Here is a 14,721-nt window from a genome sequence, read left to right as displayed (position 1 = left end):
GAAATACTTAAATGCATTAAAAATATATGTTTACTTTAGCGTCATTTAGCTCCTAACTGAACATTTAGTAATGTTTATTACAATATGCAAAACTTATAATATATAATTCTTAAAAAGAATGATTAGCAAATTTGTTGGGGTTATGATTTTTATTAAAAAAAAAAAATTAACTGTTAAATTTTATTAAAATAAAGAAAAAAAATTTCCGACAAAGACGAGTACATCAAGATAATGAATTGTAAAATTATTTGTTTACTTAAGTTTGTTTTCAAGGTAAAAAAAATGAAATCATAAAATTTGAAAAGAAAATTTATTTTATTTTATTTTCCACTAAGGTCACGTTTGGTTCACCGAATTTGATGAAATTGGAATTGAATTTCATTCCTTAATGCGTTTGGTTGCACAAAGAAGAGAATTTCATTCCATCGGAATATAAACATTCCATCATTTAATGAAATCTCCATTTTTTAGGGATGGAGTTCCATTCCTTACATCACTGAATTTTCAAAAAATCAAAAACATTCCGTCAAATTCTATTCCTTTCTATTCCAATTTTTTCCATTTCTTCCCAGATTGATACAACTCACGTATATATATATATATATACAACACACGGTCGCTAGATCTATTTCTTCTCCACATCAACAATTCTCACTCACCGATGGCGATCCACCAAAGCCAACCGATATCCACCGCAGACCTATTCGGAGATCCAATCGATTCCCACCCATCGTGGTTCAACCAATCAGCATTCCTAGACCCAGGTTTCAACTCCGAATCCTACATTAACGATCTTCGAACCTTCGTCCCACTCGAAACTCTAAGATCCGAACTCCAATCGTATCTCTCATCACTTAAACACGAATTAGTGGAATTAATTAACCGAGATTACGCTGAGTTCGTTAACTTAAGTACTAATCTTGTTGATGTTGATGCTGTCGTGTTGCGAATGCGTGCACCGTTGATTGAATTCCGTGAGAAGATATTAGGGTTTCGCGGAGCCGTTGAAAGTTCGTTGGTTTCGTTGCAAAGTGGTTTGAAACAACGAGCTGATGCTTCTGCCGGTAGAGAGATTTTGGAACTATTGATTGATACTTCTCATGTTGTTTCCAAGGTACATTCTCAAATTTCTCCTCTATTATATATATATTTTGCAGCATTCAGATAAGAACACTATTTAAAGTTTATTACTTTAATGTAAGTTAGACTTAGTTGTAATAATATGAGTGTTCTTATTGTAAAATTCGAAGACTATTAGTTGGTTTGATGTTTTTTCTTACAATCCTTAAGTAAGTTTGTTCGTATCGTATAGGATAAGCACCTATATATAGGATTAGTGAGATCTTGTAGAACAAGTTGTTGAATCTTAAAATTGTTTAGGATCACAAGTAATTCTTTTTTGTAGTTAAGTTTATTAACATTGTTGATAAATCTACTCCCAGCTATGGAAAATTGCAGTTATTGTTAGAAATTGTAGTGATATCTGTTTTGAGAAGTGTTTTGAATATTTATGAGAGTGGTGTTCATGTGATGCGGTGGCAACGGATAAATTCCGGTAGTTTAAAATTTTATATAGAAAGTTTAATTAATCAAAATTTAAAAAGGCGGCAGTGATTAGCAGTGGCTGCTGGGTGGCAGCAACCGGAGAAGGCTGAGGTGGTGCAAGAGAGAAATATCGCGTCACTTTCTAATTAGGTTGGGAAAATTGGTGATTTTTCTAATTTATTGGGAAAAGGTTGACTTGGCACTTTCTAATTGGTATCACTTGCTTTTAAAATGTATTTTTGTTTGTTTGGCCCGCGCGCTTGGGGGGGGGGGGGGGGGGGGGGGGGGCTTTATAAAATTAACCCACAAGTACTACTGTTCTAGTGATTTTCTGCTGTCAGCAAGGGTATACCTTTTTTTTAACATAGTGAAACACTCTGGATATCAAATATTACACTTTTATGGGACTAGGAGGTGGTGACGGAGTTTTTGAGTGCTGGAAGTATGATATATTTAGATATATTATATTTATAGAATTTGAACGATAATGGCATAATACTACATTGATAATGTTCATGGTTCACAAGGCACTGTTTTTACCTAATGTAACTGCATTGTCATGGGCTCATCTAATATTTAGGATGTATGAAGTATTGAAGTGGGGTTTAAGGGGTGTGTTTGGGATTGCATTCTTTACAAGTACTCAAAAGGAAAGAAGTGTTTTTGAAATAAGCATTAGTTTATCAGTTTAACTAGTGCGACTTTATCCTCAAAGATAAGCTGAAAAACACCCTCTGTTTCTCCTCTAAGACACAGTTTTTTGGTATGTTGTTATAAGACATAACTACAAGCACTTCAGGATATGCAATGTCAAACGCCCTTCTGATTTGAACTTGTTAGGAATAAAACTGCACACACACACAAGAATCAGAATATAACAAGAAAGGACACGAGAGATTTAACGTGGTATCTCACACTAAATTGTGTGAACTAATCCACAGGGGAAAGAGGTTGTCTTATTGATCTTCCACACAATACTTGTACAAGAGACAAGAGTATTTATAGGCTAAGATTAGGGTTGCTAAACTTGCTCCCCAAGTTTCCTAACAAACCGGGCCTAATTTAATTAATAAGGCCTGCTGTAATTTATCTCAAACAGAAAGAAGGCCTGCTGCCTTTAGAGCTGATGGAACTTTCACAATCAATTAAGGCCGGCTGCCTTAATTCCGACTTTCAGTAGCCTTTTAATGGGTTGGGCCGTAGACAACAATAACCAACAATCTCCCACTTGGTGTCTTCGGACCTCGAACTGCACCATCTTCAATCTCTTCTGTACATCTGTATTAAGAACCAATCATGTTCTTCAACGCGTCCTATTTACCCCCTGGCCTCCTCTTCACATAACCTGAAGGCCCGTTAAAGCTCCCACTGAGCTTCAACCCATCAGTCATGACAATCTCTGCCCCTGACTCGTTCTCTGTCTCCACCGGCTCCCACTGAAACGAACTGCCAGCTCCTGAGAAATCCTGAGAACAAACACTCTCCCTTAAAGCAGATAACAAGCTAGAGAGACTTTAACAGCTGGAATATTGGTTCTCTTAACCCACTGTCTGGAAACTCTGACTAAAGCACAACACAATGCTCCCACCGTCATAAAAACCCTGACTGGTTTCTCTGAACCTTTCCTAGCACGTTCAACCTGAATCTGACCTGTAACTCTAGGTTTGCCATCTGCAAAGCAAACCTTCTTCTGCCCACGAGATTCTGTGAACCGGATTTTAATTTTTTTCTGAACTGGGATGGTCACTCCCTCAGACGATAAACTGACCATATAAAGCGAACCTTGCTTACCTCGAGCCACGACTAGATTTCCCTTGAGAACCTTCCACTGCCCGTTCCCGAACTTAGCCTCATGCCCCTGTCTAACTGCCCGATAAAATCAACTGCTTTCTCAGACTTGGAATAACCCGAGCATCCTTCAAAGTTCATGAACTGACTCGAGTTTTCAAATCTATGTCAACCATGCCCTACACATCAAGAAATTCATGTTCGCCGGTCTTACCATTCAAAATCCCAACTTTCAGATTTCGCAGTGCTTCACTGCTGTGGGTAGCATTAAATGAAGCACTGAAATCTACAACCCAGGAATCCACACTACTCTCTACTCTGCAATCAGCGCCTCATCTGAGCTGTAGTCTTCTGTAGTGTTTAGTTCTTTGTTAATTTCCGGACATTGATTCCTAAAATGTCCAACCTCTTCTGATCATGCTTGTTCAAGGAAGCATCTCCACCGACCAAGAAAACAAGCCACATGTTTTCTTTCACCTTGATAAACAAGACGAATCCAAAGCAACCTGCTTTGACGGATCCTTACTACCAGTTTTTCATGCAACACGGCGGTCTCCTCTTATCATGAACAAGCCAATCAAGGCCCGCAAAGAACTCAACATTAGCAGCACCCTTCTGACGAAATTTGATCTGATCTTCACTACCCATAAATTCTTTCTCAACAACTATCAACCAAATAAAGAAAACAACTGAGCCTCCTGCTTCTTCTGTCCCTTTTTTTCCAGCTAAGAGTGACTTGGTTCAAAGCCTCCTGCTTGATGAACTTTCCTGTCCGCTTCTTCTGCTCTGGTTGGAATAAATTATGCCTGAAGAATAAGCTGTCTTGCTTTTCCGTTCTTATACTAGGCACAAAAGAAAGAATAAAACTTGGTTGAAGATACCTGACCAAAACAGTCCCGCAAAAAACAACCCTGAAACAGCTCCTGCTGTGAACAATCACTGTTTTTCTGCTGTTAAACACACTCCCGAAACAGCCCCTGTTGTCCCGAAAACGAGTTCTTCCTTCTGCTATTTCACGAACCCCCCAAAAAAATCCCAATCTGCCAAACCAAACCCTAATCTGCCCAACTGAGCCCTAATCTGCCCAGTTGAACCCTAATCTACCAAATTCAGACCTGATCAGACCTAATTCTGCCTAAGTCAGACCTAATTGAGGCTGTTCTGGGTGACAGCGACGGCTGTGGTGGCTGGTTTTGGCCGGAACCCTAATCTTGGTGACGGCTGGGTAGGTGACGGCTGTGTGTTTAGTGTGAAACCTGCTCTGATACCACTTGTTAGGAATAAAACTGCACACACACACAAGAATCAGAATATAACAAGAAAGGACACGAGAGATTTAACATGGTATCTCACACTAAACTGTGTGAACTAATCCACGGGGGAAAGAGGTTGTCTTATTGATCTTCCACACAATACATGTACAAGAGACATGAGTATTTATAGGCTAAGATTAGGGTTGCTAAACTTGCTCCCCAAGTTTCCTAACAAACCGGGCCTAATTTAATTAATAAGGCCTGCTGTAATTTATCTCAAACAGAAAGAAGGCCTGCTGCCTTTAGAGCTGCTGGAACTTTCACAATCAATTAAGGCCGGCTGCCTTAATTCTGACTTTCAGTAGCCTTTTAATGGGCTGGGCCGTAGACAACAATAACCAACAGAACTTAGACCTGTTCTTTACTCCCCATGTTCCACATCTGATCCTTGTTACCCCAATTTGTTAATTATAAATAATGTATTTTGCTGTTCCTTGATAAACTTTTAGTTGTGATTTTTACACCCTGTGGGCTGAAAGAATAACTTTCGAGCATTGTTACTTAATAATGAAACAGCAGAAGAGTTTGGCATTGTCGTTGTTGGAATCGTCCTATCTCACACACATGCTAGCTACAAATGCTAAAGCTGTGAAAAAAGTTGCTTGTGCAATAAGCAATTATGTTTGAACAAAGGGCATTTCATTTGCACAATTGCATTTTTCTTAAATAGCATCTTAGTCTTGGTATTTAATCTAGTTATAGACGCAGAGTGACACAGATTCCACACTTCACTACATGCTAATGAATAGCTGCTTCTCGATTTTCTTGAGAATGGTGAAATGATCTACTTTAGTTCAATTGTCACTCAATTTGTGTTGCGCAATAATTATCTGTATACCATGACTCAATTTTAATGGATCAAATAAAGGTTGGGATTTATCAAGTTTTGTTGTTAATACAGGTTGAGAAACTAATCAAAGAGTTGCACAGTGTGCCTGTTGATGGATCAAATGGAGATCTACACAACGCAGAAAAGAGCCATCTAAGTAATGGTGTCTCTATACAACATGCTGAAATTGGAATGAACCTCAGGGAAACCCAAAGCATGCTTTTGGAGAGAATCGCTAGCGAAATGAACAGGCTAAAGTTCTACTTTGCTCATGCCAAGGTCTTTCCATTGCATTCTTGTTATATTAAGTAACTTGTATTGCTCTTTCTTGCTCATTAAGTTTATGGAAGCTTTGTTGATTGTATTGATCATTTCATCCTTAGTCTCATTAACCCACCAAAGAACTTGAAATTTTGCTAAATAGTGTCTTAATGACTTACACACACTTTCTCTGTTAATGGCAGTACAGAACCTGCCTTTTATTGAGAACATGGAAAAGAGGATACATAATGCCAGCTCATTGCTGGATTCAAGCCTGGGGCACTGTTTTGTAGATGGATTGACACACAAGGATGAAAATGCAGTGTACAACTGCTTACGTGCTTATGCTGCTGTGGACAACACCCGAAACGCTGAAGAGATATTTCGTTTAACTGTTGTGACTCCATTGGTTAAGAAAGCAATTTCTTACACTTCATCTGGAGCGGTTGGTGGGTCCACTGGGGATGAGCTTGAAGAAGACTATAAACAACTAAAGCACCTCATTGCTGAAGATTGTACATTTTTGTTGCAGATATCTTTTACAGGTAATCTACTAACCATTATTTCTATTATGCCCAATCCATTTAATAAAGTGTTGTTTAACACATGTCGCAGAGAGAACTTTGGTGCTCAATGTTCTCATCTAACCTCACACATAGCCAACATCAGATCCGTACTTGAGAAGTATAAAGGTTATTTTAACGGTCATATATATGTCTTCAACAATTGCAGAGAATTCAGGTTTGCATGTATTTAGCTTCCTTGCTAATTCAATCCTTAAGGAGGTTCTTTCGGCAATCGAAAAGGGAAAGCCGGGGGCTTTTTCTCCTGGAAGACCTCCCGAGTTTCTTAAAAATTACAAATCAAGTCTCGGTTTTCTGGCCTACTTAGAAGGTAGTAAATTTAGTTCCATTTTCCTGTATCTGCATTTGTATATGCTCTGTTAGTGTCTGGGGTGGCAACTTTGACCATTATTTGTAGAGGTGGTTATTGAACTTGGGGGGGGGGGGGGGGGGGGGGGGGGGGGGGGGTGTTGACAGTGTAATAATGTGTTAAACCTATAAAATCAGTTTATCTGAAAGCTTATATAATTTATTAGAGTAATGTACGGTGTTGTAAACTTGTAGTAAAATTTGACATCCAAATATCTGTAAAATTTGAACATATTGGTAAATAAGGATTCCAGGTCAACTCGGGCAGCACAAACTTTTCCTCTTCTGATCAAGGGCAGCTACGTTTTTTGTGATCGTAACTTTTCTTTGCCTTTCAAGGTTACTGTCCATCCAGATCTGCAGTCACCAACTTTCGTACAGAGGCTGTATATAAAGATTTCATGAGCAAATGGAACACTGGAGTGTATTTCTCGTTGAGGTACTACGTGAAGCAAGTGTACGGCAATAAAATGATGGCAAATATAGAATAATTTAGCTGTATGTTTGCAGGTTTCAAGAAATTGCTGGTTCTTTAGATTCCGCACTTGTCGGTTCTGGCCTCACCCCAATTCAGAAGTCAGATTCTCAGCAGGGAATGACATTAAAGCAAAGTGTTGCTCTTTTAGAATGCCTAAGATCCTGCTGGAGAGAAGATGTTCTTGTCATATCTATCTCTGATAGATTTCTTCGCTTAACTTTACAACTCATATCTAGGTTATTTTGCAATCAGATTTGGATCCATTTAGATTTTTGTAAGACTGTTATCTCTGACATGAGGGAAATTTGTTTTGTAGATATGTGAACTGGGTTTCAGCTGGACTGTCTGCTCGCCAAACCCGTAACTCAGGCTCAACCTCTCCATTGGAATGGGCACTTTCTGCTTCTACGGATGATTTTATTTATGTATGTGTAACATTGCACTCATTTTTATAATATTAGGGTTCATAAGAATGTTGTGACAAAAGCTTTCGTTGTATCTCTCAGATAATTCATGATTTAGATCATCTGGCTGCCGAGGTTTGTGGCAACTATGTTGGGCACGTGTTTGAGATTCTAAGTTCCCACTTTACTGAAGAAGTGCTTGATCATGTTAAACAAAGCATTCTGCAAGGTGGAAAATCTCTTAGAGATCTTGTCCCTTCTGTGATTGATTCCATCATTGAAACGTTAGTTGAAAAGTCCAGTGAGGTACTTTCTAACATTTGTGAGGCATCTTTAACATTATGTCATGGATACAAATTTATTGCAAAATTATTATGTTTAATTAACATGTTTGGGCACATAATTCAAGGAATTGAAACAACTACAAGGGGTAGTTGCTGCTTACAGAATGACTAAAAAACCACCTCCTGTTCGGCATTCACATTACGTGTCAGGGGTTTTGCGTCACTTGAAGGTAATTTATTATTTAGGTATATTCTGAAGAGCATGAATATTTCATTGGTGTTTCTTGTCAATGTAATTGTAGGATAAGCTTTTGTAAACCTCTTTCAAGTAACACGTCTAATGGTACACAGGTTTTTCTAGAAGGTGAGCGAGCCACCACATATTTGACAGACGACACAAAAGATAAACTCGTACAAAATGCTGCATTCAAGATTACTGGTTGTTATCATGAGGTGGCAGCTGGTATTGTTAACATGGTAAATAGCAAGACATAATGGAAACATGTATATGAACTGATTAATCTCTGGTAGTCTTCACTGACAATTCTTGCTTTATTAAACAGGTAAGGAAAACTGAGACTTCACTTCAGCGAATACGTCAAGGAGCCCAGAGGCGAGCCGGAGCTAGCTCAGATGTCACGGAGCATAATGTTTCCGAAACAGATAGAATCTGCATGCAGTTATTTCTCGACATTCAGGTGTGCATACTTGAGTACTACATGCACTAATTTGCATAACAAAGTAATGGAAGTGGCAATATGGAGCCATTTATCTAGAAATGGGTTCGGTTAAAATGTAACTGGTCGAACAGGTTGGAAGTTTTTTGAAGTATTTAATATAGTTTTCATAACCATATACAACACATTTATTATCTCTAAAAATCAAGAAAAAAGGACGGAAATTGTTTGTGAGCTGACTCTATTTGACCTCGACCGTATTGAAAATCACCTCTTTTGGCCTGAAATTGTTTTGACCCTTACCCAAACCCTGTCGGTCCACCCATTTTGTCACCTTTAGTCATGAAGTGATTGTAGACCTGTTATGAACTAATGATAATATCATTCTTTGTCTATACACCTCAGGAATACGGGCGTAACCTTGCAGCTCTTGGGATTGAAGCAGCCAAAATTCCTGCATATCGTTCTTTGTGGCAATTGGTCGCCCCTCAAGATAGACAAGCAGAAATTTAAGCTTCTAGTTTAAAGTCTTTTGGTTTTTTTTTTGAGGCGCCCAATATACCGATGGTTGCATATTATAGTAGCTGGAGAGCCATATGATGAGCACATTTATGTTGGTTAATGTCTTTTTTGCTTTCGTGTCAGATTGAGTTGTCTCATTACGATATATATAGGTTTTGGTTGACTTTACTAATAATGTGTCAAAGGCAGTTTTGTAACTAGTGTTTTGATCTATCAATGATTACTCGTATTATATATTCTTGGTATATACTTTATATATTTTTTTAATGGTATCTTTTTATTTATTTACCTAATCGTATCTTTGATTAGCTGGCGTTGTAGGCTTTTTTTTTTCTTTTTTTTTTTTTCATTCTTTTGAACACAGTTGTATTCGATGGGAACAAAATCCAACGTAATGTGTATTGGAACTAAATTGTAATAGAAAATGTATGTTAACATCAACATGCTATCCAAATGCAAGTACCATCTTGCAACAAATACATGACCCAATTTCAGTACGTTGCTACCCAAATGCAAAAATCAGCCAAAACATATATAATTATATATATGACCAAATTCCCCAATAATTTTAGTACGGGGATGAGAATACAAGGGTGTCCGGCGGCACCTAAGTTTAGGTATGAAACATTCGCATCTAATTGTTTTAATCCATAAAAATCATGACGCTCAATTATTTATTTATTAAATACAACAAATATTAAAAAAAATAGTATGTCAGGAGTTCTATATCTAAGGTTACTTTTGCCTGTATTAAAAGACTTTACGTCATGGCTCAAGGGGTTATTTTCATGCCAAGGCATTGTAGAGCAAGCATGAATGAACAATGGAGATCATACATAATACTTTTGCTTAACTGCATTATCCCAGCTCTAAATCTACTATAAATGAATGTGAAACAACAATTAACATCTTATCCGGATGGTACAACAATGCATCTAAATTAATCATAAAAGACACTGTTAATTTAGAGTTCAGTGTGTCCTGGGAACCAAGGGAGGCCTGGTTGAGCACATGTTTTAATGTCTGGAACAGGAACAATGGGACCTAAAAAAAGGCGCCACAAGTCCAGGATTATGGTGACGAGCATAGCTGCCCCCAAGGAATCAACAGCTACTCTTGGTAAGTCCCACAGATCCCCCACTTTCTCGTCGATTCTATAAGCATGAATTACACCAATCAGAAAGCGACATGCGTTACTTCCATAGGAACAGACAAAGGAGAAAGTTCTTACCTTAAAAACATCGGGAAGCTTACAAGAAAGTAGATGGCATAAAACAAAGAACCAACTTTATACATTAAACTCCGGTCCACAAATGAATAATAAGGGAACTGCACATGTTTACAACAAATTAAAGAAGATTCAGCTTTCAATCAATATACGAGAGTATATGATATTAAATTTCAGTTTTATGAAGATAAATATGTGCTATACCAGACACCTTGTCGTCTCATGAAAAAAAATTTCACGATTTTGGTTGATAGTTTATCAAACCAATACTAAGAAAGAGAAGAAGTAATGGATCCAACCAACTGATCATTTTCGTAGTAAAGATGACTGTGAGCACACATGCAACTTAACATGAAAAAATGTTTTGGGGAGTAGCAGTAATTACTAATCAGCCACTTAAGATGTGGAAAGTGCGAGCATGTGCAAAGGAGGTAGCAGTAATTAGACACAACTAATAATAAAGTCCCCAGGTAGTAGAACAAGAGAGAGGACATACATTTGAAATAGCCACGGTCTCGAGGAAGGCAATAAAGTATGAAAGAGCTAGAATCCATGCAGATTTAATAATCCATTGTGTTTTCACTGGCAAATGAGCAACAGAATGTTGTAGTCTACGAAGTGTTAGATTTGATGTCACATGGTAAAACAAGAAGCAAACATTCGTCAATAGAAAGGTTGTGTGGGGAACCTGCAAATATATCAAAAAATAAAAAATAAAAATATATATATATAATCACATAGAAAACAGAATTTGTGAAGGTATAGCAGACTAAACGGTTAGCAATACGGCTTACGTTATTCATTTTCCATGAGGGGAAGGTGTAGGAAGCACCAAGCACTGTGAAAAAATAATGAGTCCAAAAGTAATTCCCAACATAGCTAAAGATAACTATCCATAAACTTGCCTACACCAGTATATCATATAAATGTCAGAAGCCTTATAGCCATTTACTCCATCTAACGAGTCATTATTTGTCATGATTTTGTAAACATCTGAATTAGACCAATTTCTGGAAACTTTTGCTTATGAAACCAATTTTGGCAAGTGGAACTGTAATAAGTTTGCAGAAACCAAGTAAACTTTGAAATATCAAAAAGTACTTGCCTTCACCCAATACCGGTCCTTCCAGGGAAGACTACGATCGGCCTGATACAAAACATGGCAGTAAAAGAAAATTGTAAATATGTATAATCTTGTTTAACGTTTGGTTCAAGAAGTTTTAAGAAAATACGTAGAAACCATACATTACAGAAGCCTAATTTTATTTTTACTTTTTACCTTTCCAACTACAAAAACTGGTATAAGAAAGGCAGGGACCACAGAAACGAGTCCTAGAAGCAAGTATTCCAATTCCTTAAAATCCTGTTAAATGTAAATCATATGAAGCAAAGAAGTATCAATAAAAAGATTATAATCTTCATGAAACCTTTTGATATTTCCAGATTATAAAGCTTAGAAAAGAAAACATTTAAATTAGATTATCTTTTACTCATCCACTCTCAGATCAAGTTAAATCTATTAACTCCTTATGGGCCTAAAACCAAATTGTGCCACATTTGAACTAAAAAGTAAATAGAGTTATCTTTGCAAAAGGTTGAATTTCCGGCACCCAAAGCGACCTATCACTTGAAAGTTAAATCAAGCACTCAGCAACCAAGCTTAATTGGTAGCCCAACTAACGGATCCATGGGGGATTTTACAAAAAACCATCTATGGAACCAATTAGGCTACACAATCTATTCGCATATATAAGTTGTCTTATGATCGATTTTAAAAAATATTGTTGGTTAGAAATATTAAGTACATTCAGAAACAAGACACCAAAACAAAGAGCCACCCCTCAAATCTAATGAAGTAACCAAACTTTTAAACATTACAATCATTTGTATCTACATATAACCACCGCCAAGGTGGCCTAGTGGTCAAGCGTCTTGATGTCCTCACAAGAGGTCCCATATTCGTACCGCCAAGGGAAAGGGTTCGGACACGACAACGGGGATACCCAATCTGAACAAGAAAACTGCTTATGTTCATGTATCTATATATCTAATCGTCAAAACATATTTCATGTCCATGGTTTTCACATTTTGCATTAAAAAATGAAATATATATGAATAAATAAATAATAATAATAATGGAGTACCTCATAAAGCTTGTAAGGGACAACAATACCAAGGCAAAGAGTGAGCCAAAAAGGTGTGTAAAAAAGAAAAAAAAACTCCCCCCATCTCTTGCTTTCATTTTCTGCTAACCATAAACTCCATCTGCCACTTCTACTTTTCCCATTTCCTGCTTTTTTAATACTTCCTGCATTCATTCATTCATCTAAATATTAACAAATGAAATCTTCTTTAAAAAGTAAAAATTTTGATAATTTTGTGTTAAGAACTCAACTTACCACTGCCCATATCTGGAGTCAGATTCAAAGCTTTTGTCTGATTCTCCAATGTTGTAGTGTGGTGTGATATGGTCAAATCAGAGCTTGATACTTGAAGTAAGTTACATATTTACTACCTGGACTATACTCTTTTCTTCATTTTTAGTCCCTTCCTCCTAGGGGTGTTGAAAATAACCAAACCCAAATAACCTGACCCAACCCAAATGGGTTTGGATGAAACGGGTTGGGTTATTTGGTTTGTGGGTCGTTATTTGGGTCAACCCGAATAACCCAAAGCTTAAACGGTTTGGGTTGCGGATGAAAATTTTATAACTTGGGTTAACCCGAATAACCCAAATAAAATGTGTTTACATATATACACACTAATATAACACATTAAATTTATTTAAAGTATATATCATTTGAATATTAAATTTTGATTCATAAACAAAATCAGGATCGTGCAAAGTTAAATAATAATAGATGTTTAAAAATACACTGATAAAAGATGATAACAATATGAATATAAGAAGAGTCATATATTGTCAAAATTTGTTTATTTAATATCAATGGTTTTTATATTTTTATATAGTTTATAATTTTTTTTGTTTTGTCTATGACTTTTATTCTAATAATATAATCATCTTTTCATGCGAGAATTCCAAAAACGCACAATCAAAAGTGTTTCAACACTTTTGGATATAAAGAACTTAATCAATATATATAAGTATCGCTGTTATTCAAGTTTTTTGAAATTAAAATTATATTGTTGCAATGTTGCGTAGCTATTGTACGTAAATTCAATCACATTTTATTTGGGTTACCCAAAACCCGATCCAAAAAACCCGAACCCGAACAACCCAAACCCGGATAACCCAATTCTTATTCGGTTTGGGTTACGGGTTAATTTATAATTCTTTGAAACCCGAATAACCCGAAACCCATTTAACCCGACCCATCAACACTCCTACTTTCTCCCCTCCAGACTGAACAATTTATTTTATATTAGAAACCAAATTATTTAAGTAGTGTGCTAAAGAAAAAAATGTAATTTATTTAGTCTGTAGTATATAATACTTTAACTATTATTATTATTATAAAAAATATATCAAAATCTTTAATTAAATTATTGTAGGATCAGATCATGATTCCATTGATTTAATTTTCATTTTCCATATATGTATAAACCAAGAGGGACCCACAATGCAAATTTCCAAATATCAAACATATTCCAACATCTTTTGTAGCCAGGCATTTGTACAAACTATGCAGGCATAAATTGAGTGACCCCATATTTGGTCACCATAATTGAAATAAAAATAGAAATAATGTGCACAAACATGAAACATGAAATAAAAGAAGAAAATGTCACGTGTCAATGCCAGATTTCTAAACATGTTTTTAAGCACACTAAATTAATTTAAATACATATATCATTATTCATAAAATTATAATTAGATGTAGAGACAAACCTTTGTAACAGTAATTGGAAAAGAAGCACCAGCTGGAATACTACTGAAATGAAAAATAGGACTGATGTATGAACTATGAACATGAAGCATTGATGGGCTGAATTCATTTTATTTGGGCTGGGCTAATGAGTAGTTATGTTTTGTATTAATGCATTTTTAATATATATTAGTTTCTCGTATAATGTAGATGTAGATGGATCACTGCTTAAGCGGGTCGATCCATGGGTTTGCTTTCTACAATGAGATCTTCCTTTGACCAGCAAAGTATTATTGGTTGAAGTAAAGTATTAAAATCGTAAGCAAATAAACATGTCGTTATGTCATATTACTTGTATTTTTAATTAGTCCCATTGAAATTAAGCTCAAAGATAGTTTCCAAATTCAAATTGTAAAGGCCTAATCACAAGTTGGCACATTAAAATCAAATCTCTTATTTATATAGACATATGGAAAATAATAATCTTTCTAATTTATCCTCATAATAATCCTTATGATACATGTAAATTCAACGAGATGGGTACCCGCGCAATGCAGCGGCGGTGACGGCAACGGATGATGCTAGTAGCGGTGGTGGTAACGATGCGGTTATTAATCTAAAAGTAATTGATGT

General features: G+C 36.3%; 2 protein-coding genes across 2 annotated transcripts; one reads left to right on the top strand and one right to left on the bottom strand.

The window, feature by feature from the left end:
• The first annotated feature begins 621 nt into the window (after nucleotides 1–621).
• On the top strand, nucleotides 622–9,278 carry LOC122589624 (conserved oligomeric Golgi complex subunit 2). The gene is made up of 12 exons (XM_043761932.1): nucleotides 622–1,114; nucleotides 5,548–5,754; nucleotides 5,945–6,281; nucleotides 6,469–6,630; nucleotides 7,008–7,107; nucleotides 7,179–7,382; nucleotides 7,463–7,571; nucleotides 7,653–7,856; nucleotides 7,960–8,064; nucleotides 8,186–8,311; nucleotides 8,398–8,532; nucleotides 8,917–9,278. The coding sequence occupies exons 1-12, from the start codon at nucleotides 662–664 to the stop codon at nucleotides 9,022–9,024; spliced, it is 2,250 nt and encodes a 749-aa protein (XP_043617867.1). The 5' UTR covers nucleotides 622–661; the 3' UTR covers nucleotides 9,025–9,278.
• Nucleotides 9,279–9,866: 588 nt separating this feature from the next.
• LOC122588625 (cycloeucalenol cycloisomerase) lies at nucleotides 9,867–12,718 on the bottom strand. The gene is made up of 8 exons (XM_043760781.1): nucleotides 12,661–12,718; nucleotides 12,406–12,569; nucleotides 11,541–11,624; nucleotides 11,367–11,408; nucleotides 11,056–11,166; nucleotides 10,758–10,949; nucleotides 10,265–10,362; nucleotides 9,867–10,187 (listed from the first exon to the last, which is right to left on the bottom strand). The coding sequence occupies exons 1-8, from the start codon at nucleotides 12,668–12,670 to the stop codon at nucleotides 9,998–10,000; spliced, it is 891 nt and encodes a 296-aa protein (XP_043616716.1). The 5' UTR covers nucleotides 12,671–12,718; the 3' UTR covers nucleotides 9,867–9,997.
• Nucleotides 12,719–14,721: the final 2,003 nt, after the last annotated feature.

Source organism: Erigeron canadensis, chromosome 2 (genome assembly GCF_010389155.1).
Source record: "Erigeron canadensis isolate Cc75 chromosome 2, C_canadensis_v1, whole genome shotgun sequence".
In the NCBI taxonomy this organism is placed as follows: domain Eukaryota; kingdom Viridiplantae; phylum Streptophyta; class Magnoliopsida; order Asterales; family Asteraceae; genus Erigeron; species Erigeron canadensis.
This window is presented reverse-complemented; position numbering and strand designations above follow the sequence as displayed.